The sequence below is a fragment of the Malus domestica genome, chromosome 17 (genome assembly GCF_042453785.1).
Source record: "Malus domestica chromosome 17, GDT2T_hap1".
In the NCBI taxonomy this organism is placed as follows: domain Eukaryota; kingdom Viridiplantae; phylum Streptophyta; class Magnoliopsida; order Rosales; family Rosaceae; genus Malus; species Malus domestica.
In genome coordinates, this window is record NC_091677.1 from 10,788,443 (window position 1) to 10,814,644 (window position 26,202).

A 26,202-nucleotide genomic window follows, 5' to 3' on the forward strand; every position below is an offset into this window, starting at 1 on the left:
AAAAACATTTCTAGCTCCGTCCTTGAATGGGGTGGTCGATCGTGGACTCAGATTTCTTGGTTGAGCTACAGTCGGCTGATTTGGCACGGGATATGGTTGACCTGATCTTGTCCTTATTTCTCTATAAGGATATACATTATCTGACTGTTTTCTGCTGAAATTCAGATTAAATAAATAAAATCGTTTACAGAAAATAACAAAACCATGCACAGGGAATGTTGAATAAAATTTTATAATCTATCATATTGTCTTTTGCTGGAGGCTGTTTGGTTTATGTGTTTGGAAGGAGGCAAATCCATTTTTTAATTTTGAACTTCTGAAGTTCCGAGAGCATCTCTAATAGAGTCTTTAAATAGGGACAAACATTGATAAAATGAGTATAAAACAAATATAGACATAAAATGAATCTTCATAGGATGTATTCAATTGAGAATTTGAAATACTTTAATGGATTTATAAAGAGTAATGCTATTCATAACATGTTTTGTACCACATTTTCATACCATCTTATGTGATGTGGACAGCCACATCATTTGAATTAATCAGATTTTTAAATATAGTTCATTATTTAATAACCTAATTGTGAACACAAAAAATTCCTGAAATGAAAGAGACAAGAACAACGTGCACAAACAAATATTTGTATTTGATGATTTTGGGTTACAATCTCTCTCAAATTTGATTCTCTGATTCGATCTCCATAAGGTGTGTATTTGTGGATGTGTGATTGATCCAAGGGCCGTCGAGGCTTGATCTTGGATGAATGTTCTCCGTGGGCTTGATCTTTGAAAGTGGATTTGAGCGGATCTTCGAGGAGCCGTTGGGGCTTGATCTTGAGGATAAGTGTTTCTTCAAGGGTCGTTGAGGCTTGATCTTGAATAATGGTGATGAACGGATCTTCAAGGGCTTTTGGGCTTCATCTTGAAAAACAGTGATGAACAGATCTTCAAGAGCTTTTGGGCTTGATCTTGAAGAACGGTGATGAACGGATCTTCAAGGGCTTTTGGGCTTTGATCTTGAAGAACGGTTGGATGTGTGGATTTGAGCGGATCTTCAAGGAGCCATTGGGGCTTGATCTTGAGGATGAGTGTTTCTTCAAGGGGGGCTTGATCTTGAATAATGGTGATGAACGGATCTTCAAGGGCTTTTAGGCTTGATCTTGAACAACAGTGTAAGAAGTTGCCGTCTCTTTCATCCATTTTTCTCCTTCCTTTAGCAATTCACTGTGATTCTTTGTAAATAGTTCCCTTGGTTTCAATTTTTCATCTATGTTCCTATACTCACGAAACTTAGGAGGTACAATAGTCTCTACTTCCTGCATTGCATTGAACAAGTATTGACATATGAGAGCATAATATATAATTTTCTATAATCTTTATTATATTAGGATTAACTACCTACATTTTACATTCCAAGATTTGTAACTTGTGTTAGGTTGTGTTAATTTAAACATTTGTACTGACATATGAGAGCACCTACAATTGGTCACGAATCACGATGTTCAATTTTAACATTCTACGCATTAAGGCTCTAAGATTTTGTTAATTTTACAACTTGTGTTAGGTTGACACCTGGTAAGTGGATAAAAGGATTTGTAGTTTAGTTAGTTAAGAGTATTTTTCCGAAGTGTCGAGTCCAATTCTTCCCTCCCTCCCCCAGTACCTAATAGTTGATGCTGGATTTGGATGATTATTACAAAAAAGGAAAACAAATTCAGAACCTCCCAAACACTTAATTTGATTCTTTCAGTTTATATGACATATAGGCAAAGTAATCAAGAATTATGTTGAGTGAGAAATCTTAACCTTGTACCATTGTAGTTCACGCTGCATTTGCAATGCTGCCCCTGGAATACGATTAAGTTGTGCTTGTGCAGATGGGGGCAACAACCCAACCATATGTAGCTTGTTATTATATTTTCTATCGGCAAGATTTGTCACCCAGTCTTTCGTAGAGATCCCATATATAAGGTTATAAATCTTTTCTTGACGATATTGGATGACAACGTGAAATATGCCCCTTACCTCGTCATTTGTTGCCCACAAAAGTTCAGGATTTGCTTTACACATATGAGTAACAAATTCCACGTTCCCCCTCCTAACAGCTTGGAAGATTGCTTTACGCACATAGGAAGAACTCTTTTGTTGCATATCCCAATCTTTATTTATCTCTTCGCACATGAGCTTTAAAAATGCAAGGGAGTGGACATGGACAATCTTCATTTCATATGCGTTTGATTCCTGAGATGATATTTAAAACCTAGATGTTTAGGACATAAACTGCTTTGGATAAATGATTTGAATTCAAATCCACAACAAATGAAATTGTTACTAGCATACCAAGTATCTGAATGATTTTCAAAACAAGCCCTTCCTTTTGTTTTTTTGAATAAGAAACGAGCCGTTCCACTAAACCTCCCACTGCAATGGAAAAAATGTTGGTGAAACTTATGGAGCATGTTGTTAGATGTACGACCAACTTAATGGAACTTGCATATGGAAATCCATTGTTTGTTGACCAGGAAGGGTTTCATAACCCTAGAGGTGCCCCTTTGACCAACAATTGACTTTTCAACCAACAAGCCTCAAGCCCTATCCTAGGATATTATTAATGGCTCGTTTCCGTAATCGTAATCAAAATAAAAGAAATCAGATTGAGGAGAAATTGAATTGGTGAGGAGTTGGAATAAGAAAAAGTCATAATCATATTCCTGTTGAGGCTGTTTACTTAAATTGAGTGGAATTAGAATAAAGTTGAAACTTAATTCATATAAGTTATTTACTAATTCACCTCAATCGAAATAGAAATTAATATAATTGCTAAAACGCCCGTTTCCATAATAAATTATTTTATGGTCTAATTTTTTTTCCATTATTTTATATACTAATTAAATTGTTCGTATATAATTAAACTTTAATTAGTTTTATTCATTTTTTCCTATGTATTTCAAATAAATTATTATTGCTCTTTTTTTTATTAGTAAATAAGTTATTTTATAGTCTAATTAATAGAAAACATTAATTAATTTCTTATTAAAAGAAAAAAAATAAAAAACTTGCCAAACTTATCTGTTACCGTAGCAATCTCCCCCTCTCTATTCCACACCGTCACACTCTCTACTCCCCCACAGTAACACTCTATCTCCAATGCATCTCACAGCAACTCCTGATAAAGAACTGAGCCACCACCACACCATAACTCTTTCACTCACTTCCAATGTTCTGATTACAAAATTCTCTAGAGACAAACAGAGAGAGATGGTTGTGAGTGGTTGCAGTGGGCATGAGATGTGGCTCTGGACGGGGGAGGGTGCGGTGGTGAAGAGATGAAAAATTTGCAGAGCTAGGCAATGTCTCTCTGGTGAGATGAAGGGCCATGTTGGAATACTAAAAACCAATTGAGGACACAATTGATAAAATAAGTCCATTCTGATTACCTGCTTCTTTCGGAATTCAAATCCCTCCCTCATATAGGGAGTCCAAATCCTCCAAAAACATGACTGGATTTCATAATTTGGAAGGGAACCACATAAATTTTAATTCCTTCATGTTAGGTAAACAAAGGAGTATTCCGTAATCAGAATTTAATTCCGTATTTTATTTCCTGTTATAGGTATGTAAACATGCTATAAATATGATAGCCGTTAGACCTCACACATTTAAGTTCACATTTCTTGATGGTATACATTGTCTCGGCCACAGGAACCATGAGAAGTGAGACATGTAATAAACTTTGGCTTGATAACTTTTTGACAGAACATGGTTTTTGTGCCTTTACAGAAGCTACCAAACATGGCCCTAGCGTTTAGTATATTTAAATAATATGTAAATTTTGTATAAAAATATGAGGTATTCATCAATTTCCCCCCTGAACTTGTAACTATTGGCCAATTTCCCCCCTCAACTTTAATTTTGGCCAATTTCTCCCCTCAACTCTCATAATTAGTCAATTTCCCCCTTCAACTTTAATTTGGCCAATTTCCCCCCTCAACTCTCATAATTAGTCAATTTGCACCATATTGTTAATTTTTTAATTTGATCATAAGTAAACAAGAGTGTGTAAGAAACTAAATAAGATGTATGTTAATCATTTTCCTATGTCTTTATCCTATTACAAATAGATTAAAATTTAGAATTTCACAATTTATCATAGATAGTATTATTAGTCATAATAAATCAGTATGGAGTAATTTTATTTGATTTTTTACTATACAAAATTGATAACGAAAAGGATTGATGTGTACATTTTTGTATGTGAATACAATTTTCTTTATAAAAGTGAAAGCTAAGTTCAAGTAAATTGTGGAGAATCGAGCTTTAGTGCAAAAATGGTTAGTCAATTCATAATTTTCGACTCCTTATTAAGAATAACACATTTTATTGAAATAGGTTTGATCCATGAGTTTAGGATTATTATTTCTTCTTCTACATGCTTTAAACCTGATTCATAACTTTTTCTTATAATCAACCCATATCACATACTAATTGTATTATGTTTTTGTACATTTTACCCTATATTATGCAGGTGAGTTTATGTTAATTTTAGTACTTTGTTGGAAGTTATTAGAAAGATTGAAAGAAAAAAAAAGAATAGATGGAAAATTAAAAAAAATTAACAGGAGAGTGCAAATTGACTAATTATGAGAGTTGAGGAGGGAAATTGGCTAAATTAAAATTGAGGGGGGAAATTGACTAATTATGAGAGTTGAGGGGGGAAATTGGCCAAAATTAAAGTTGAGGGGGGAAATTGGCCAATGATCACAAGTTCAGGGGGGAATTGATGAATACCTCTAAAAATATCGATGCCTGTTGTGTAAAATAAAATTTTAAAAAAATTATGGAAAAAAGTAATTAATCCTCTCTCTCCTCTCTCCTCTCTCCTCTCTACCCTCTACCCTCTACCCTCTCCCCTCTCCCCCTTGGAGAAATCCCTCCTCCCTCCTGCATCCTCGCTCCCTCTTCTCTTTCACGCAACGGCGCTGTCGTCCACCGGTCACCAATGACCGTCAAATTATACCTCCAGAATCCTCTTCCCACCCTCTTTCCCAACCCCAGGCTAGTTTCTACAAATTCGTAACCGAATTTCCTCAATTTCAGATCTAAGAAACGTAAGGATTTTGATCGGCTTTTGTGTGTTTTGTAGGTATGGGAGAGGCGGGACGGCGAAGAGCGGAGTTGGAGTGGCGTCGATGTGTGTGATGAGGCCGGAGCTGGCAGTGAAGTCGAGCCGGTGGTTATAGCGCGAGTTTTGGGTAGTTTCGCGTTTTCAATCTCGATTTTACACTGCTTCAATTTGATTTAGGATTTGTTGTTGTTGTTGTTGTTTTGCTATTTTAATCTGTCACTGGTTGTATAGATTGCAATACAACATCAATTGGATTGTTGAAGAGTCAAGTTTTCTTGGTGTAATTATTGTTCTAACTAGATGCTAAGAGTGTGAACATTGATTTGATGCTTGTATATATATATATGTTTATATGCAGTTGAAGCGAAGGTGAAAGCTGACAAAGATGTTCCACAGAGACGTAAGTTGTTTATCTATTTTCAATATATTGTTCTTAGCGCATAGCGTTTTCTTTCGAATATGTCCTGTAAAAGCTTCATTTTTCAATTCATAAAAAGTTGTGGGATTCTTAAAAGTTATAGGCAAGAAGGGAATGTGGTAAAGTGAGCTTCATTGCATGAAAAACTGGGGTCCAACGCCTACGAGTATAGCATTGAGTTTTCTTGGTAGTAATGCATTTTTTTTGTTTTTGCCCTTGAACATCACTGGACTATGTGGTAGTTGATATCATATCTCTTCGAAGGGATTTGGCCTTACTTTTGCTATGGGTGTTGATATCATATCTTTTCAACTGTTTCTTAGTTTAAGTTTTTATTTTTTCAATGGGTTAAACTCCGCCTCTGTTAGTTTATCTTACATTGCCAGTCCCAAGCCTGGATAAAGGAGGAGGGGGAGGGCATGACAGCCAGCACTCCTATCTTACGTCGAATCCTTGGGATGTAATCATACCAACTCACATGCACCGGATCCCATCAGAATTTCGAAGTTAAGTGAGTCTGAACGAGAATAGTACTAGGATGGGTGACCTCCTGGGAAGTCATTGTGTTGCATCCCCCCACAGCCGACCCCACCTAGGGGAAAAGGCTTTGTTGTGTTGTTATTTTTTTAATGGGTTAAACAGCTAACGATGAGAATTGAATTTTTAAATAGAGTACTTATTTATAGGAAGCAGGGTCTTAGAGAAAATTGTAGTAAATTCAAATTCATTAATGTTATTTTACTTTTTTCACAGGTTCCTGAAGCTTATGATCGGCCTCTCTTCTCAGGTATTGATATAACTTCATTTTAATGCAGTATGATGCTTTAAGTTTACAGATTGTTTTGGCCAAACAATTTCTCTGTGCACACTAATAAACTATACTAAGCTTAGAGATTGTTTGGGCTGAACAATTTTTCTTTAATTTATAATGTTGATTTCTTGTTTGAGTTTCACATGTGATTGATCTACCAAGACCAGAAACCGAGGTGCACCTATTGGTCACGATTTGAAAGTTGTGTGTATGGTTCTGTCATCTAGGATGGTTGTCAAAATTAAGGCACAAATAGGCTGCCTATTTGTGCTTAACTCTTTGAGCACAAATAGTCATATCGTGCCCTCTCATCAAAGGGCACACTTATAGAGGGTACATATAATAGTTTAGTTGCTGCACTGTTACTATTGATACATAGCACATGTGTTGGTGCCCTTTGACCTCATAGGGCAAAAATAACTTTTTGTGCACAGTCACCATATTTGTTTGGTGAAATGAGATATCTATGCATATTTCAATTGTTTGTGAACTGAGAGCTAGAGGGTTGATAACATAGTGTCACAAGGTTAGGTGATAGTAAGTCTGCACCGGGTAGCATTGGAATACATGACATCACACTTGGTAAATTCATATTGTGCGATGACTATGCATGAATAATTATGTATCATGTAGCAATGAGGTGCATGGGATGTTGACTTGGTATATTCGTATTAAGAGATCACTACATATGGGATCATAACCTGGTAAAGTCGCAGGTGCGATCAATATTTTCGAAAGATGATTGTGGCATGGTGAATCCAAATCATGCAATCATCTTCTCTAGTTAGTAGCCCAAGTATGAATTCTCTAGGCTAATATTGTATTTTATGTTATTCATTTTATGGGTCTATTCTTTAAAAACATGTCAAACGCATTTTATACTCGTTTTTTATTCGTAAAATGAAAAATTATTTTGCAACATTACCAAACATGCACTTATCCTCCCAATAATCTCCATATCCTCCCAATAATCTCCACAAATGAAGAAAACTCTCCTAATAATCTCTCTAAATTTAGCAAGGTAGGGAGGGATTAGTCATAGTAATTAAGTGTTGAACTTGTCATCTATGTGAGCTATAATCAAGACCAGGAATTCAAAGTGGATAACCCAAATTGGATCGTACCATTTATACAACATTTTTAACTTGTTAATGATGGGAGAGGAAGGGGATAACAAACCTGAGCGAATTAAACTCCTTCCGTTATTAGCTTGGGGATTTTCTTCAATTTGAACAGTTACACAGAAATTGAGCTCCGCTCCGCTAACAGTTACACAGAGTTTGTGGTACACTAACAGTCATAAACCCATTGTTGCCAGAAATTGAGCTCCGCTCCGCTTGGGAATGAAGAAGCGTCCCTAGCTAAATATTCTAAAGGGGTCAACTGTAGGCGGTCCCGAGTAACGGCCAATTTTGGGCAACGTTGAATTAAATTCCAAGAGATATCTGTTTATTTTTAACGTTACAAATTTTCCAGAAATAATTAGTTTTGCTATGGTAATTTGTAGCTATGGGAAAAAAAAGTCAAATGTAGCTAGAATAAGCTATTTATTTTTCAAGTTGCAAATTGATAACCATTTCGTTTTCAGTTTTTACAATCATGTTTTTAATTTGAAAACCAAAAACTTGTTTGATAACTACATTTAGTTTTCTAAGTTTCAAAAAAATAAAAATTGAAGGCTACTGTTTTTGTAGTTTTGAAACTTTTAATTTCAGTTTTCATTTTTTTTTTTTGAAAATTGAAAGTAGTTTACCAAACAATTGAAATGATTATCAAATGAATCCTTAATTTTCATTTTTGTAGTCCTCAACAGCATGTTATTACTCATATTTAAAAACTTTTACCAAATTCTTTGGATGTTAAACAATTGGAGATTATTGTAGCGCCATGAGGTCCTTTGGCTGGCATTAAATCTTCAAGTGGAGTGACGGAGTAGAGATATCGAGCCATATGCCATTGACCAAGCAAATAAGCTAACACAATTGGAAGCTCGTTGTTTGAATCGGGAATGCTGAGTAATTTTTGGTTCTTTGTTACCATGCATTGAGCCATTTCGGTAATCCCCTTGATTGCAGCAAGAGCAAGAGCTGTCCGACCATCCTGTGTTGATTTTATTTCCAAGTCGTCCTCTTCCATCAATGACACCAATTCTTTCACAATTTCCACATTCCCAGCTTCAACTGCAATGTGAAGAGCTGTCTTCCCAGAAGATGGATGTCTTACTCTTACTGCCTCCGGATGTTGGATGTAAAAGTCCCTTGCAGTTTCCCCAACGACCAGCTTGGACAGCCTCAAAGAAAGGTTTACACTGACTATATTCAAATCCTGTCAAATTTATCTTGTTTTGTTATTGTTAATTTCCCCATACTTCTTTAGTTTGATGCAAGAACTGTTCTGTAGTTAAACTTCAATCATAGAAACGATGGAAGATAATGTTTTGGGTTCCTTGTTATTTAACTTTTTAATGAAGTTATATGAAATTATAGGGTAAATATCAGTTTACTACCCTTAAGTTTCGTGGTTTTCAACATTTGGTACATCAAGTTTTTTTTCGTCCCAAAGTCATACCTAAAGTGTTAATTTTGGGACAGTCTTAGACATCCGTTGGTTAAACTGTTAAGTATTCCGTTAACTGATGACATGACGCTCACGTGGACAATGACTGGATGCCACGTGTCAATAAAGGTGCCATGTGGATATTAAAAATTAAAAAATTAAAAAATTACAAAAAATAAAGAAAAAACTGTTCTTCTCCTTCGTACATCTTTTTCTTCTCCCTCACTTCTCTAACCCTCCTCTCTCCTCCTCCTCCTCTGTTCTTCTCCAAAATTTCCACCCAAATTTTCAATTCGATCAAAACTCACTCCGATCAAAATCCTCGCCCTTCTCTTCTTCTCGGAATCTCAAATCTCAACCTTCCAAACCCGACCCGGTTCAAATTGCTGCGATGGTTCCACCGGCGGGTCCAAACCCACTGAACCCCCAACTGATTCAGCAGTTCCTGAGATCCGTCCTCTCCCAGCGCGGCCCCTCTGCCCTCCCTTACTTTGAAAACACCAAGTGGCTCATCTGCACCCACCTCGTCTCTCTCACCTCCGCCCACCCTTCCCTTGAACCCAAAACAGCGATGGGTGTGGGGGGGGGGGGCATGGCATTTTTGGAGCAAAAAAGGGTATAAGTCATTCGAGGTCGAAGGGAATCAAGTGGAGGTTTATTGGGATCTTCGTTCTGCAAAATTTGGCGGCGGCCCAGGACCTTGTTCTGACTTTTATGTTGCTCTTGTTTGCGATCAGGAGATTGTGTTGTTATTGGGAGACATGAAGAAAAAGGCATACAAGAGAACAAAATCCAGACCAGCCCTTGTGGAGGCACTTTTATACTACAAAAAAGAAAACGTGTTTGCCAAGAAAAGTTTTGCCACAAGAGTGAAGTTTGATAAGAATAGAAAAGAGCATGACATTGTCGTGGAGAGCTCAACATCGGGCTCGAAAGACCCCGAAATGTGGATCAGCATAGATGGGATTGTGTTGATTCATGTCAAGAATTTGCAGTGGAAATTCAGAGGGAATCAGACCTTGCAGGTGAACATGCAACCGGTGCAAGTTTTCTGGGACGTGCACGATTGGCTTTTCAGCAGCCCCGGGACTGGGCACGGGCTGTTTATTTTCAAGCCAGGGCTGCCGGAATCAGAGAGCGATCACGACAGAGATGGCAACGGCGGCATAGACAGTGATCATAGCAGTCCTTATTATTCAACTCAGACTAGTAACTCAACATCTTCTGACTTCTGCCTGTTTCTTCATGCATATAAGATTGAGTGAGGGAAACTAGCTTATAGAAAAAAGAAAAAAAAAACAGAAAATGGTTGTAAAATTGTAAATTATGGTCGTAGCATTACTTCATATATAAGGGTACTCGAATATTCATTTGATAATTTGTAAATTGAACTTTTTTAATTGTTGGTGTCACCCGTTTCGTGCTGTTGTAGGATACTGGGTAGCCTTTGGTAGGGAAGGTATTTGGAGGATGATGAATGGTGGGAGGCATATATAATAATGTAAAATTGTATTCATATTCTATATGCAGGAAATTAAGAAATTAAGGTCTAGAAATGCTATTCCATGATCACCTACTTATTCTTGCAATTTTTCAAGTGGATTGATTATTATATTCTTGCCATTTTTTATTTTCTGTGTGTGGAAAATTGGAGGGGTGTTGGTATAATGTGGATATGGCTAGTGTTTAAGGACCGATATTGCTGTTAATTTTTCATGATAAGAAAGTGAAAAGAAAATGCTTCGAGTCAATATTCAAGTATCAAACGTTACAACACCGAACTAACATGTTTCATGGTTTAATTGTAGGTCAAATCATAAAAAAGGGGTGGATGAATTGAATCATTTTACACTTGTTTCGATAGATTAATCCAAGGCAAGTCATGTAAAATTATTTTTGATTTTCTTATTCACTGGTGTTAAATTGGTTGAAGTGGAAAAAGTTCAACAAGTTCATTGGTCAAGAGATTCTAGCAAATTAGGGTTACATATATGAAATTTTAGCAAAAAGTTCATCCAATTTTTCATACCACCTGGGATTGAGACTAGCTAAGCCGCTTCCAATTTCAACAAAACCTCATCTTTCTTAACTTTTAAGAGATGTATGTCAAAACATCGGCCATTATATTAAATTTGAATATTTCATAATCTAACTTACTTTCATTTTATCAATAAATAATATGTGACGTTTGCATGTTGCATTGAAAAAGTGTACAATACTTTCACTTTTTGGGAAAAGAATGCATAATTTAACTATTCATTGAGATTGTAAGAAAAAATAAAAATATGTATGTATGATCGTAAAACGCATATTGAATTGCACTATACTTTTATATCTCATCACCGCACCATGGCGAAGTACTCTTTTTTGGCTTAGATGGACGGAGGAAGCTAGGTTGGCCGAAATATATTTATGAGTTCAAACGTGATGTGCCATTAATTTTTTAGAATAAGAAAAGATGGAGAAAATTTCTCAAGCCAATATTCAAGTATCAAGCATATATCACACAGTGGGCCATTAATTCTACACTTGATTTGTTGGAGAGAATTGGTATGTTCTACTCATTTGCCACCTGAAACAAGATTTGAATTGTACTGTACTTTCTAAAATTGAAAAGTCGTCACTTATCTCCTTAAAAGCTGAATTCTATCTCAATTGGTCTTCTTTTCATATACTCTATCTACAATCTAATTAAGTTGGGTTATGTGACTTTCAAGGATTAAGTGACAAATTTTTAGTTTCGAATGGGAAATGAATAATCAAAGGCAAGTCATAAACCTTACTCTAGAAAAAAAGAAAAAACAAACGCCATTGATTTAGCCACTTAGTACCACGGTCTGGTGGTATTCCTCTTCACTTAGAAGTAACTTGGAAGTAAGAGGTCTTATGTTTAAATCTTGTGGATGGCGAATTCAATACCAAATTAGGCTGCCATTGTGTGACTTAACCGAACTTCACCTCCATTTAGTGTAAAAATATCGACGTACTAAAAAAAACAAAACAAATGCCATTGATTTTTTTTTTTAGGTAGGATTTTAATTTTATTATTTAAACTCCACCAAAAAATAAAATAGAGAAAAAAGAAAAAAAAATGAGCGGCACTCGATCTCCTCTATATTGCAAGTGCGCGCACCTCCGGGCATTGGTTAGAAGAAACAGCAGAAAGAAAAGAAAATGAAAGTTGGTTCGAAGGTAGTGTTTCTGCTGAGAGACTCAGAGGGCTTCGGCGAAGCCATCTCAGCTGCTTTCCGCCCAAATCCAAGCAATTCGACTGTGTAAGATATCTTCCTATCAACCCTTTTAAGTTTGAGATCAAGTTCATATTATATCGATTGATTTCGGTGCTCCAATTTGTTGCAGAGAAGAAAGTTTCGAGCTTTCATTGGAGCGCTATGGAATCCAAAATTGCAAAGCTTCTGGAATCCTTCGCCACTTCCTCGATCACCAGGGCCTATATGAGGTTCCCCTTCTCTCTCTTCCTCTCTCCCTCATGGTATTGTTTAGGACCCAGAAACGGGTTTGTATTCGTATAGATTCTATGTGGGATTTGGGTGTTGAGAAATGGGTCGTGTATTTTCTAATGGAATGTGCTCTGGTTTTTATGGTGAAAGTGAAATTTGTGGCAATTTGGGGTTTAGATTGTGTGTGATTGAAATTGAAAATGATGCTGGTTTTTCAAAACCATGTGGGGTATAAAATCGACTCGGTGTTATGGAATTGTGAGTGATCTGTGAGATCTAAAGGGACTTGATTGCAGGCGTTTTTCGAAGAATGCTTGTAGATTTGGTTTCTATGCCCATAGTAGTAGAAACCCATTAAATTACTTTGTAAAAGTTTTGTTCCTTTGTGTTTCAGAACTCATGCTGTGACCATAACACTGGAAGGTTCCACATTATTTTTTTATGCAGTTTTCTGTTTTTCATAAAGTTTATCGATCTACCACTGCTCTGAAATGCTTTAGTTGTTAGGATGTGAGCCAACAGCTTTTGATATTGTGTTGAGTTTGTCGGTTCATTACTATTTCCAACAGCTTGAGTTACCCAGAAGCAAAATTTGAAACAAAATTTGAAACCAAATATTCACTTTATGGTATAAAGATTGGTTCAGAAACAAGCATAAGCAAGGCTATGGCAACCGAAACCCAGAAGCCACCGCCATCCTTGCGGATTCATCATGAACCTTTGGCTTGCTTTCTTCAGTTGGTCCGTGTTTTGAAGTTGCCAACATATGTTCTTATCGGGCAAAGAGGCCAACGCATTTCTGATAAAGAAGAGTTTCAGGTATACAATTTTTTTTTTTTTAAATTACTTTATCTAATGCAACTGTTAACATTCAGTTGGGTTTGGAGGCCATGATATGATAGTAATTTTTATTTCTATGATTTGTTTGAGAAATGAATGGGAAAAAAATTAGTGTACGCTCGGTTTCTTTCTCTTTTCTCTTCCTTTTAGTTCTCTATGAATCTGTCTGTTTCCCGAGTGTATGTATATCGTCTAACTCTAGATGGATTTTTTTTCAGATACTTTATGAGATTGGAGAACTTTTAGCAAGCACTTTGAACCTTTCCTTTTCAAGAGACAAGATCACGTGGAATCCAACAAGAAAATCAAAAGACGATCGGGAGCCATGGCGTGCATTATATGGTTAAACCTCTACTGTCTGTGACATTAGAGGTTGAGACAAGATCTATCGTCGGGTGCATCAGGTTGAAAAAACTTTCAGTTCATACTGTGATTGATAGATCTATGTTCAACATCATAGTGCTTAAACTTTCATTTATGGATTATATATTAAGGATGATGGGATAATCTGAATGATTAGTTCAAGTGTTCATCCTGTTGGGTGCCTTGTGTGGTTCTTATTCGAACCTGTAATGTAGTAACTACAATCAAATCATTCATCATACAATAAAAACGAATCAGGCAATACACTAAAACAAGACATCATTTAGTAATACAGTTTAGTGGTGTTCCTCTTCATTTGTAAATGAGAGGTTCTACATATACCACCAATTTATTCCTTAATATATAATTCATCGAATCAGTTACACCTCTAATTTTGGAATCTCACATCAACAGATACAATAAGAAATATAAAATAATGAAAAACCTTTACAACCAACGTTTCACATTCCTATTAAATATTCCTTTTCCGTAAGTAGAAACGATAATTCTAACTAGGAGGGGGAATTGCATCCAAGCAAATAAAGTGACAGGAACACTTGAAAGAAGGATGGCCGGAATCACAATCCAAGAATGTCTACGAACTATAATTAGAAGGGCAGCGGAAAACGCAATCATCATGGTTGCAATAGCCAAAAAGAGAGCGGCAAGACCAATTATCATTTTTGTGGGTAAGGATTTTAGGAAATCATCTTCTGCGAAACGTGACGTGAGAATTCCGAGAAACGTCAATGTTGCAGTCGTGGAAGAAAAGAGTGATATAGCATCTGAAATTATAAATAGTATAAACAATTTTTCATGGTTGAATGTGGGAAAACCGGTATCTCCATTTCCTCCAGGAATTGTGATTACTGCGGCAAACATAATGGTGATAATAAGAGCACCTACAACAGTGTAAGAAGTTGCCGTCTCTTTCATCCATTTTTCTCCTTCCTTTAGCAATTCACTGTGATTCTTTGTAAATAGTTCCCTTGGTTTCAAAGATTCACCGACGTTCATATACTCTCGACTCCTAGAAGGTACAATAGTCTCTACTTCCTGCATTGCATTGAACAACTACTGACATATGAGAGCATAAAATATAATTTTCTATAATCTTTGTTATATTATGGTTAACTACATTTTACACTCCAAGATCTGAACATGGTATTCAAAATTGGTCACGATGTTTCAATTTGAACATCTACGCATTATAGGCTTTAAGATTGTGTTAATTTTACAACTTATTTAAGATTGTGTAAGTATTGTAAGATAGGCAAAGTAATTAAGAACTATGTTGGGTGAGAAAATCTAACCTTGTACCATTGTAGTTCACGCTGCATCTGCAATGCTGCACCTGGAATTTGATTAAGCTGTGCAGATGGGGACAACAACCCAGCCATATGCAGCATGTTATTATTATACACATCGACAAAATTTGTGATAGTGTCTTTCGTAGATATCCCATATATAAGGTTATAAATCTTTTCTTGACAACATTCGATGGCAATGTGAAATAAGCTCCTTCCCCTGTCATCTCCTATCATCAGAAGTTCAGGATTTGCTTTACACATATGAGTAACAAACTCCACGTTCCCCCTCCTAACAGCTAGGAAGATTGCCGACCTCACAGAGGGATAATTCATTTGTTGCATATCGAAATCTTTATTTATCTCTTCGCAGATGAGCTTTAAAAATGCAAGTGCGTTGACTTGGACAATCTTCATTTCATATATGCGTTTGATTCCTGAGTTGACATTTAAAACCCAAATGTTTATGACATAAACTGATTTGGATAATTGATTTGAATTCAAATCTACAACAAATGAAATTGTGACTAGCATACCAAGTATCTGAACGATTTTCGAAACAAGCCCTTCCTTTTGTTTTTCTGAATGGGAAACAAGCCGTTCCACTAAACCTCCCACTGCAATGGAAAAAATGTTGGTGAAACTTATGGAGCATGTTGTTAGATGTACGACCGACCTAATGGAACTTGCATAATGGAAAAGGAGATTATATTCACACATTCTAAATTATTTTTTCTACATTCTTTCAATTTTTTAATATTTTTCTATCAGGTGTTAGTGGTGTGTATAAAATATTAAAAAAATTAAAAAAATGTAAAAGAAGTAATTTGAAGTATGTGAATATAATAATGAAACTGTATTAATTAAATATTATAAAACGTGTGACAAAAATGGCTTTATTGTGTTTACACTTTACAGAAGCTAGCAATAAAATGTATGTTTCTCATGGTTGATACACACTATTACAAACTTCTCTTCTATCTCCAAACTTCCCTGGGCAATTTTTCAAGAAATGATGAAGCCCAATTTTTTTTTCACGAACCAGGAGTCTCTACAACTCCAACCTCATGATAAAGTACGGAGTTTTGTGCTCTTTAATTTAGTATATTTAAATAAAAGTTAGTTTTTTTGACCTAGCTTTTTTTTTAATTTTATTTTTTGAACAAAAAATATTAACTACACTAAGAAAGTAGGGGAGTGCGTTAAGCCTCATAATGAGTTAGCAATAATGTGGTTCAAAGTCGCATTTAAGGATAATTAAACTCATACCTATCACTTACAAGTCAAGACAAATACCACTAAACTATAGTATTAAATAGCGACCTTACATTTAGTATATTTAAATAATATGTAATTTTTGTGCCCTAATATTTAGTATTATTTAAATAAAATTACTTTTTGAATTATCTGCACTGTGCACTTTTTACATTTCATATGGCATGTATAAAAATATGGATAAATTGCTGTTTGACTCTCTAGATTATTGTGTCAAATGAAATTGACCCATGGATTTTTTTTGGTAAATTAACCCCCAAAACTATTTTAAATCAGCCAATTAACCTCTCACCTTTAGATTCGAAAAAATTCATCTACTTTGTTGTTAGATTTGAAGGTAAATTTGTCTTCTTAATAGTTAGATTTTAGGGTAGAAGAGATAAAGGGGATGACAAATAAAAAGACAATTTTACCCTCAAATTTAATGGCAGAGTAGATGATTTTTTTTTAATTTTTAAAATCTAATGGTAAGAGGTTAATTGACGGAAATGAATCATCTCCGGATCCATTCCTCCTAATCCATCAAGTCCGGAGATCCGGACCATTGAAATTTGATCTAACAGCTACAAACAGGTCCACTTTAAAAGTTATAATAATTTTGGCCGTTGGATCAATAACTTTTAAAGTGGGTCCTTGTTTGTAGTCGTTAGATCAAATTTCAATGGTCTGGATCCCCAGACTTAGTGGATTAGAAGGAAGGGATCCGGAGATGATCCCTTTCCTTAATTGACTTATTTAAAATAGCTAGGGGTTAATTTACCATAAAAATAATTCATGGGATCAATTTTAAATGGTATAATAGTTCAGGGGTCAAACGGTAGTTTGCTCATAAAGATATCATGCCTTTTGTGTAAACTACAATTTAAAAAAATATGAAAAATAAAAAAGAAAACTCTAAAAATTTCATTATGCACTTTTCATAAGTGTATTTTTTAGTAATTATAAAAAGTTTTGAATGCGAAATAAGATTTTAGGAATGGTAATAACAATTTTCAATAAAAAAAAAAGGTTATTTATCCTCTCTGTCCTCCCTCCCCCTTCGTCGCTCCTCCCTGCCGTATCCTCGCTCCCTCTTCTCTTTCACGCAACGGAGCTGTCGTCCAGCGGTCACCAACGACCGTCAAATGATATCTCCAGAACTCTTTCCGTCCTCTTTCCAAACCACAGGTTAGTTTCTACAAATTCGTAGCCGAATTTCCTTAATTTCAGATCTAAGAAACGTAAGGATTTTGATCGGCTTTTGTTTTGTGTGTTTTGCAGGTATGGGAGCGGCATACAGGACGATGAAGACCGGAGTTGGAGTGGCGACGATGGGTGTGATGAGGCCAGAGCTGGTGATGAAGTCGATCGTGCCGGTGGTTGTAGCGCGAGTTTTGGGTATTTCCGCATTTTCAATCTCGATTTTACACTACTTCAATTTGATTTAGGATTTTTTTTTGTTGTTTTGCTATTTTAATCTGTCACTGGTTGTATAGATTGCAACACATCAATTGGATTGTTGAAGAGTCAAGTTTTCTTGGTGTAATTATTGTTCTAACTAGATGCTAAGAGTGTGAACATTGATTTGATGCTTGTATATATATATATATATACATACATACATATATATACATATATATATATATATGTTTATATGCAGGTGGAGCGAAGGTGAAAGCTGACGAAGATGTTCCACAGAGAGGTAAGTTCTTTATCTATTTTCAATATATTGTTCTTAATTAGCTCATCGCGTTTTCTTTCGACTTTGTCCTGTAAAAGCTTTATTTTTCAAGTTGTGGGACTCTTAAAAGTTATAGGCAAGAAGGGAATGTGGTCCAACGCCTGCGAGTAATGCATTGAGTTTTCTTGGTAGTAATGCACTTTTTATTTTTTTTTTGGTTTTGTTTTGGCCCTTAACATCACTGGAATATGTGGTAGTTGATATCATATCTCTTCGAAGGGATTTGGCCTTACTTTTGCTGAGGGTGTCGATATCATATCTTTTCAACTGTTTCTTAATTTAAGTTTTTAGTTTTTTAATGGGTTAAACAGCTAACGATGAGGATTGAATTTTTAAGTAGACTACTTATTCATAGGAAGCAGGGTCTTAGAGAAAATTGTAGTAAATTCAAATTCATTATTGTTATTTTCCTTTTTTCACAGGTTCCTGAAGCTTATGATCGGCCTCTTCTCAGGTATTGATATAACTTCATTTTAATGCAGTATGATGCTTTTAGAGATTGTTTTGGCCAAACAATTTCCCTGTGCACACTAAGCTTAGAGATTGTTTGGGCTGAACAATATTTCTTAATTTTATAATGTTGATTTCTTGTTTGAGTTTCATATGTGATTGATCTATCAAGAACAGAAACCGAGGTGCACCTATCGGTCACGATTTGAAAGTTGTGCATATGGTTCTGTCATCTAGCATGGTTGTCAAAATTAAGGCGCAAATAGGTTGCCTATTTGTGCTTAACTCTTTGAGCGCAAATAGCCATATCGTGCCCTCTGATCAAATGGCACACCCATAGAGGGCACGTATAATAGTTTAGTTGCTGCACTGTTACTATTGATATATGGCACATACATTGGTGCCCTTTGACCTCATAGGGCACAAATAACATTTTGTGCACAGTGGCCATATTTTTTGTGGTGGAATGAGATATCTATGCGTATTTCAATTGTTTGTGAACTGAGAGCTAGAGGGTCAATAACATGGTGTCACAAGGTTAGGTGATAGTAAGTCTGCACCGTGTAGCATTGGAATACATGACATCATACCTGGTAAATCCATATTGTGCGATGACTATATACATGAATAATTATGTATCATGTAGCAATGAAGTGCATGGGATGTTGACTTAGTATATTCGTATTAAGAGATCACTACGTATGGGATCATAACCTAGTAAAGTCGCATGTGCGATCAATATTTTCGAAAGATGATTGTGGCGTGGTGAATCCAAATTATGCAATCATCTTCTCTAGTCAGTAAGTGCTATAAAGTCCAAAAGTGTAATCGTGACATGATAAATTCGCCAGCAGCCCAAGTGCAGCCAGGTCGAGGAAGGAAGAAGAATATGGGAAAATTTTCATACTTGGGTTTTATTGTGTGAATTCTCTATGCAAACCCTGAATTTTAGAAGTAAGGAATTTTTGAGAATTCAACTAATGCTTATCTCCTAAATTATAAATATTCTTGGAGTCCTATTAGGATTAGGCTTTGTCTATTATGGACTACAATCGCCGTCCCGGTTGCCTACTAGGGTTCATGTCTATAAATACTCAAACAGGGAAAATGGTAATTAAGTGGCAAATTTGTCATCTATGTGAGTTATAATTGAGACCTCTTATGTACGAATAAAGAGAAATATCATATATTCCCTTGGTTAAAGTTAAGCAGGAATTTGAAGTGGATAACCCAAATTAGGTCGTACCATTTATACAACATTTTTAGATTGTTAATGATGGGAGAGGAAGGGGATAACAAACCTGAGCGAAATAAACTCCCTCCGTTATTAGCTTGGGGATTTTCTTCATTTTGAACAGTTACACAGATATGATTGATGCGAGGAGGAGGTTGTATATATAGACCTATCAAGACAAGAAAATATGTCATATAAAAGTGAAAGCAAATAATTAAGAGAAAGAGAAGGGAGTATGTGGTACACTAACAGTCATAAACCCATTGTTGCCAGAAATTGAGCTCCGCACCGCTCAGGAATGAAGGGTTCGATGCCAAAGCTTCTAAAGGGGTGAGCAATCGGCGGTTCATAGTAACGGCCAATTTTGGGCAACGCTGAATTAAATCCCATGAGACATCTGTTTATTTTTAATGTTACGAAATTTTCAGAAATAATTAGTTTGCTATAGTAATTTGTAACTATGGGAAAAAAGAGTAAACTGTAGCTAGAATAAGCTATTTATTTTTCAAGTTGTGAATTGATAACCATTTTATTATTTTTTTTTTGAGAAGAATAACCATTTTATTATCAGTTTTTGTAATCACCTTTTTACTTTGAAAACCAAAAACTTGTTTGATAACTATATTTAGTTTTCAAGTTTCAAAAAAAAAAAAATTGAAGGCTACTGTTTTTTTTATAGTTTTTCTAACTTTTAATTTCAGTTTTCATTTTTTTCATTTTTTTTTTTTTTTTGAAATTTGAAAGTAATTTACCAAACAACTGAAATGATTATCAAACGAATTCTTAATTTTCATTTTTGTAGTCCTCAACAGCATGTTATTACTCATATTTAAATTTTTTTACCAAATTCTTTGGCTGAAAAACAAAGGGAGATTATTGAAGCGCCCTGAGGTCCTTTGTCTGGCATTAAATCGTCAAGTGGAGTGACGGAGTAGAGATATCGAGCCATATGCCAATGACCAAGCAAATAAGCTTGCACAATTGGAAGATCGTTGAAAGCATTGGGAATGCTGAGTAATTTTTGGTTCTTTGTTACCATGCATTGAGCCATTTCGATAATCCCTTTATATGCAGCAATATCAAGAGCTGTCCGACCATCCGCTGTTGATTTTATTTCCAAGTCGGCCTCATCCATCAACGACACCAATTCTTTGACAATATCCACACGCCCAGCTTCAACTGCAATGTGAAGAGCTGTCTTCCCATATAATGGATGTCTTACTCTTACTGCCTCCGGATGTTGGATGTAAAAGTCCTTTGCAGCTTCCCAACGACCAGCTTGCACAGCCTCTAAAAAAGGTTTGTACTGACCATATTCCTGTCCTGTCAAAATTTATCTTGATTTGTTATTATTAATTACCCCATACTTGTTTAGTTTTATGCTGAACATTTCTGTAGTTAAAAACTTCAATCATAGAAACAATGGAAGATAATGTTATGGGTTCCTTGTTATTTAACTTTTTAATGAAGTTATATGAAATTATATGACAACTAGAAAAATTATATGGGATCATTGTGATTAACAATCCAAAGTGTTAGGAAAATAGAGCACTGAAATTTAATCACAAAGAAAACCAAGAAATCATTCATGCCATTAATTATATACACAGTTTAAATATGTTCAAACAAGGATTTTTAGCCAAAATGGGCCTTGAGATTTGCAAACTTTGATCTCTGAGATTTGAAATCAATGGAAGTGAGTCCATGAGATTGTCCATCATCATTTTATCCTTATTTTATGGAGATTTTTCACGGAATGACCAAACTAATTGTTTGTGGATAAATTTAGGGATCAATTCTATCGATTTCAAATCTCAGGGACCAAAATGAGGAGTTATGCAAATCTCCATGACCATTTTGGCTAAAAAGCCTTCAAACAATAAAAAATAATGCTAAATGCACATGAATATGGTTACAAATATATGAAATTTATGGTAAAATTAGACATTATATGTCCTTGAGATGATTTGCATTTTACAACAATGCTCATCATTTTAAATTTTCATATTTTTGAACAAATTTTCATCATTTTCATTGAAGGCAACCGATATCGATACATCCATCAATATTTCTATAAATTTTTATATTGATCTTCCACTGATATCAATATTTTTAAACACTAGATGATACACAAACATGGTCTAAAAATATATTAGGATACTGCTAGGGAGACCAAATTTGTACACTAAATGATTTGGATGTTGAAGGTTAGATTATTATTAAGTATTGATTAATGTACTTATTTTCTATTTATGACACATGATTTGGTTTGCAAATTTAATTAAAAAATTAATTTCTCTAACATATCCAATATAGTATTATAGCATTTTCTAAAGAAAAAAGTATAGACGATTATTTAATTAGATAATGAAATAGGAAATGATTATTATTTTTTGTCTTTTGGCAAGGAGAGACGCACCTTGTGGCCCTGTGCTTGTATTGGGCACTGATGGCCCTGTGCTTGTATTGGGCATTGATGGATGTAATGATGGCTCCGACACACCTTGTGGCCCTGTGCTTGTATTGGGCACTGATGGCCCTGTGCTTGTATTAGGCACTGATGGATGTAATGATGGCTCCGACACACCTTGTGGCCCTGTGCTTGTATTGGGCACTACTGATGGATGTAATGATGGCTCCAACACACCTTGTGGCCCTGTGCTTGTATTGGGCACCGATGGATGTAATGATGGCTCCCTAACACGTTGTGGCATGTTCTGCCAAACACCTTGTGCCATGTTCAACCTATGATTCATTGGAGCGTATCAGATCATATATCATACGTATTATCTAAACAGACAAAAAATTAGCAATGAAATTAAAGTAGTCTAATTACTACTTACGAATTGAAAGGAATGGAAGCCAACAAACTGCAGCTAGTTAGTTATTAAACTCTTGTAAGTAAGCAAATAAGCAATGATATGAAATAAAGGCTTGCATTCGCAAACTAATAAGAAGAAAATGGGGGAGGGTGGGAAGGGAAGCTACTTAAAAGTGAAGAGGTGTATGGGCTGCTTTTCCTCGAATATTACGGATCAACAGGACACGCAACCTCTACTTAATATTGGTATCATATTCCTACGTACATGCAAAGTTGGGCAAAGCCTTGTTATTGACTGAAGAGGATTTAATAAGCAAACCCACACAAAGGTCGAAGGAGTAATCAAATGTAACCAATACAAAAGAATAAAAACAAAAGGGGGCAATAGCATGCTTTAGAAAGTCAGGAAAGAACGAACAGGGAGGTGATTTGAGCCTAGAGACCTTACGATTATTCCTTTAGTAATTTTGGGGTTACTGGGAATCTATTTGTTTGTTTGTTTAAAATTTTGGGCTAGCCGTTGCATTTGATTTTTTTTTTTTTTTACAGTTTTATTATTATTTTTTATTTACAAAATTTTTCATAAACTTCTATTTTTTTTTCCTATAACTTATATTTTACAAAATTTGGTTTATATTTTTTTTAAATTCCATTTTTTCCTATAACTTCTATTTCACAAAATTTGTTTCATATTTTTTTTAAATTCCATTTTTTTTCCTATAACTTATATTTCACAAAATTTAAGTTGTAGTTTTTAAATAATAAATTATGTTTTGCCTTATGGCCCTTTGACCCTCGGTTGGAGACGGTTTTTTGTGATAGGGCTAAAACGAGCCCTCTGGCCCTCGATTGGAGATGGAGGCAAATTTCCCTGTACTGTTCATTAAAATATTAATATCTTGGAGAATCTTGGAGGGCCAGAGGGCTAAAACGAGTCATCTGGCCAGCCATCGGTTGGAGATAGCCTAATCTTCATCCCTAGAATCATGTTCTTCAAGCTCCCAAACCTTTTTAGCCCTCTGGCCAGCCATCGGTTGGAGATGGCCTAATCTTCATCCCTAGAATCATGTTCTTCAAGCTCCCAAACCTACTATCACACACGTTAATGATAAAAACTTGTTTTTTTTTTCATGAATTGAACATGAAATTGAAGTTTGGAGGCACCACATGGGGAATGGCATATTATATAGCTAGTAAACCATAAGACAATTTTCAGTAGGTTTTGATTTATTTAAAGAAATATATTTAAAGTTTGATCTACACCCAGCATTGTATTGGCTAGAACATACTTGTCCAACGGATGGTCCGACCAAAATAAAACCCCGTCCAGCCTGTAGGTTTGGGTTGGCTAGGCTAAAAATTTTCAGTCCAACAACCTTTAATGTGGACATCAAATGTTGCTTAATTATGTGGTGTATGATGCATGGAGCCCTGGTAGTGCAAATCATCCTCACCCTACATTGTTAATGTAAATGGTTTTTTTTTCTTCACATTTCTTGGTTACAAACTTACAGTAATGGGGTGGTCGATCGTGGACTCAGATTTCTTGGTTGAGCTACAGTCGGCTGATTTGGCACGGGATATGGTTGACCTGATCTTGTCCTTATTTCTCTATAAGGATATACATTATCTGACTGTTTTCTGCTGAAATTCAGATTAAATAAATAAAATCGTTTACAGAAAATAACAAAACCATGCACAGGGAATGTTGAATAAAATTTTATAATCTATCATATTGTCTTTTGCTGGAGGCTGTTTGGTTTATGTGTTTGGAAGGAGGCAAATCCATTTTTTAATTTTGAACTTCTGAAGTTCCGAGAGCATCTCTAATAGAGTCTTTAAATAGGGACAAGCACTGATAAAATGAGTATAAAACAAATATAGACATAAAATGAATCTTCATAGGATGTATTCAATTGAGAATTTGAAATACTTTAATGGATTTATAAAGAGTAATGCTATTCATACCATGTTTTGTACCACATTTTCATATCATCTTATATGATGTGGACAGCCACATTATTTGAATTAATCAGATTTTTAAATATAGTTCATTATTTAATAACCTAATAATTAAGAAAAACTAGTTAATTAAATTATGATTGTGGTATGAGGAGTCTTTCTTCTTCCTTTCATTGTGTTTTGCAAATTTTTCAAATGATGTGGTTGTCCAGATCAGATGCCATCTAAGGTGATATAGAAATGTGGTATAAAAACATGATATGAATATCATTACTCATTTATAAATCCATGGATTTTTATGAGTTTAATTGATTTGTAGAAATTACATATAAAATTTTGATTAAATTCCCTCAAAATCTCATGGGGAGAGGTGGGATTTGTAGATGCTTAAAATACACTACGAAATCTCTCCAATTCTCTCTAATTCCTCAACTTTTTCAAATTCTTTAAAATCAATTTCTAATTGAATACACCTGGAATGTTATAAATTTCTTTAAAATCCTAATTGAATACATCTGGATTTTTAAGAATTTTAATAAATTATCTTAAAATTCTAATTGAATACACCTTAAATTTCAGAGAATCACTTAAAATTCTGATTGAATACCCATTAAAATCCCTCCAAATTTGAATTGAATACACCCCCTTTAATGGGTCGGAAAATTAATCCCTAAAATACAGGACTCACCAAATACTTGATGTATATAGCCTCATATAAGAACTCAAATGGCAGATGGAAAAGTTGGTAATGCAAGAATATCTACGTTTAGATGCCGGTAAATTGGCTGGGAGGTAAATATATCCATTGCAAACTGCGAAGCAACAACTTGCACTTTGTAAAACAATATTTATATGTTACTGATGTCTTATACGAATTGTGGGTGTCAGAACAATTTGGAATTTAGCCAATGGTAGTATGTCATTTTTCCCTCAACATGTCAATCCCCGGTCACCCTTGAATTTTTTTTTCATTGTGACCGGAACATAAATGGTACATCACATATTTTTATATAAATTGTGAGAAATTTTATTTTTTAGTTATTAATTTTTTAACACACATATTCTACTATTTGTATAATAACAAGTGATGTACCATTCTATATATTGATCACATTGAAAAATTTCTCCACCCTTACCATCTAATAGATCCGCCCCTTTTCCCCCACTCATTGGTTTGGTGATAAAATATTCTCTCCATATTTTTTTCTTTTCCTTTGTTATCCATATGCCAAAATGGATATTTGTAAACAAATAGTAATAAAAAAATTTCTCACTATCAGTACTAGAAACGAAGTAATATATACAAACAAAGTAACATATGAGAATAAGGTGAGGCTAAGGAAGTAAAATACCTAACACTTGGTCTCGATGAGAATTCGGCATGCCAATTGAGGGAGGGGAAGTGAGGGAGGGAAGTGGATCTGATATCCAATTTCTGATCGGAGACCGAGCACATGGTGGGATGGAGATAAAGTATCACAATTGAGGAGGGAGTGAGGGAAATTAAAAGAACGTAAAAGCAAGCAAAAACGCCGAATAAAGGGTATAAAGCATATGATAGTTGAGACTCAGTCCAAAGAAAACTGAAATTAATCTCAAGAAAGAGTGAGATTATCTAAATTTGACCTTTTGGGTGGCGGCAACAGAGATCATGAGACTGATTTGCCCTGGTAATCAATTAATCGAACTACAAAAGATAATGGAAGCACTGTGTGTCTAATGGGAGATTGCATGTGATTTTCTCTTCTTTTTTTTTTGGAAGGAAAGGATAGTGGATTTCATTCATAAAACTGTGAAACGGAGTAACAAGAGGAAATATACAGTAGGGGAAGTATCCGCAACTAGTATATCAGTGATTAT

General features: G+C 35.2%; 4 protein-coding genes, 2 long non-coding RNA genes and 1 other non-coding gene across 9 annotated transcripts; 5 read left to right on the forward strand and 2 right to left on the reverse strand.

Annotated features, from left to right (window-relative positions):
* Positions 1-1,147: 1,147 nt before the first annotated feature.
* On the reverse strand, positions 1,148-2,222 carry LOC139193353 (uncharacterized). Its single transcript, XM_070816347.1, has 2 exons — positions 1,806-2,222; positions 1,148-1,315 (listed from the first exon to the last, which is right to left on the reverse strand). The coding sequence occupies exons 1-2, from the start codon at positions 2,220-2,222 to the stop codon at positions 1,148-1,150; spliced, it is 585 nt and encodes a 194-aa protein (XP_070672448.1).
* A 2,694-nt stretch (positions 2,223-4,916) lies between these two features.
* Positions 4,917-7,884, forward strand: LOC139193866 (uncharacterized). The gene is made up of 5 exons (XR_011578383.1): positions 4,917-5,054; positions 5,143-5,251; positions 5,483-5,524; positions 6,296-6,329; positions 7,672-7,884. It is a non-coding gene; the product is annotated as an uncharacterized lncRNA (long non-coding RNA).
* LOC139193917 (5S ribosomal RNA) lies at positions 5,999-6,117 on the forward strand. The gene has a single exon (XR_011578459.1). It is a non-coding gene; the product is annotated as a 5S ribosomal RNA (ribosomal RNA).
* Positions 7,885-8,775: 891 nt separating the features above from the next.
* On the forward strand, positions 8,776-10,481 carry LOC139193610 (uncharacterized). Its single transcript, XM_070816988.1, has 2 exons — positions 8,776-8,794; positions 9,360-10,481. Exons 1-2 carry the CDS (start codon positions 8,776-8,778, stop codon positions 10,172-10,174), a joined length of 834 nt encoding a protein of 277 aa, XP_070673089.1. The 3' UTR covers positions 10,175-10,481.
* A 1,561-nt stretch (positions 10,482-12,042) lies between these two features.
* On the forward strand, positions 12,043-13,699 carry LOC139193354 (uncharacterized). The gene is made up of 5 exons (XM_070816348.1): positions 12,043-12,184; positions 12,270-12,552; positions 12,765-12,793; positions 12,940-13,189; positions 13,429-13,699. Exons 1-5 carry the CDS (start codon positions 12,084-12,086, stop codon positions 13,555-13,557), a joined length of 792 nt encoding a protein of 263 aa, XP_070672449.1. The 5' UTR covers positions 12,043-12,083; the 3' UTR covers positions 13,558-13,699.
* Positions 13,700-13,855: 156 nt separating this feature from the next.
* On the reverse strand, positions 13,856-22,522 carry LOC103405087 (uncharacterized). 2 transcript variants are annotated; one of them, XM_029097035.2, is made up of 8 exons: positions 22,403-22,522; positions 21,979-22,304; positions 20,403-20,882; positions 19,810-19,956; positions 19,627-19,728; positions 15,417-15,497; positions 14,887-15,317; positions 13,856-14,629 (listed from the first exon to the last, which is right to left on the reverse strand). In XM_029097035.2, the coding sequence occupies exons 2-8, from the start codon at positions 22,295-22,297 to the stop codon at positions 14,021-14,023; spliced, it is 2,169 nt and encodes a 722-aa protein (XP_028952868.2). In that variant the 5' UTR covers positions 22,298-22,304; positions 22,403-22,522; the 3' UTR covers positions 13,856-14,020. The 2 variants fall into 2 exon arrangements, with proteins under 2 accessions (XP_028952868.2, XP_070673745.1); XM_070817644.1 differs by lacking the exon at positions 22,403-22,522 and having other exon boundaries at positions 21,979-22,387.
* On the forward strand, positions 17,134-20,562 carry LOC139193864 (uncharacterized). Of its 2 annotated transcripts, XR_011578381.1 has the most exons (6): positions 17,134-17,322; positions 17,416-17,532; positions 17,795-17,836; positions 18,298-18,329; positions 19,833-19,889; positions 20,428-20,562. It is a non-coding gene; the product is annotated as an uncharacterized lncRNA (long non-coding RNA). The 2 variants fall into 2 exon arrangements; XR_011578380.1 differs by lacking the exon at positions 20,428-20,562 and having other exon boundaries at positions 19,833-19,971.
* Positions 22,523-26,202: the final 3,680 nt, after the last annotated feature.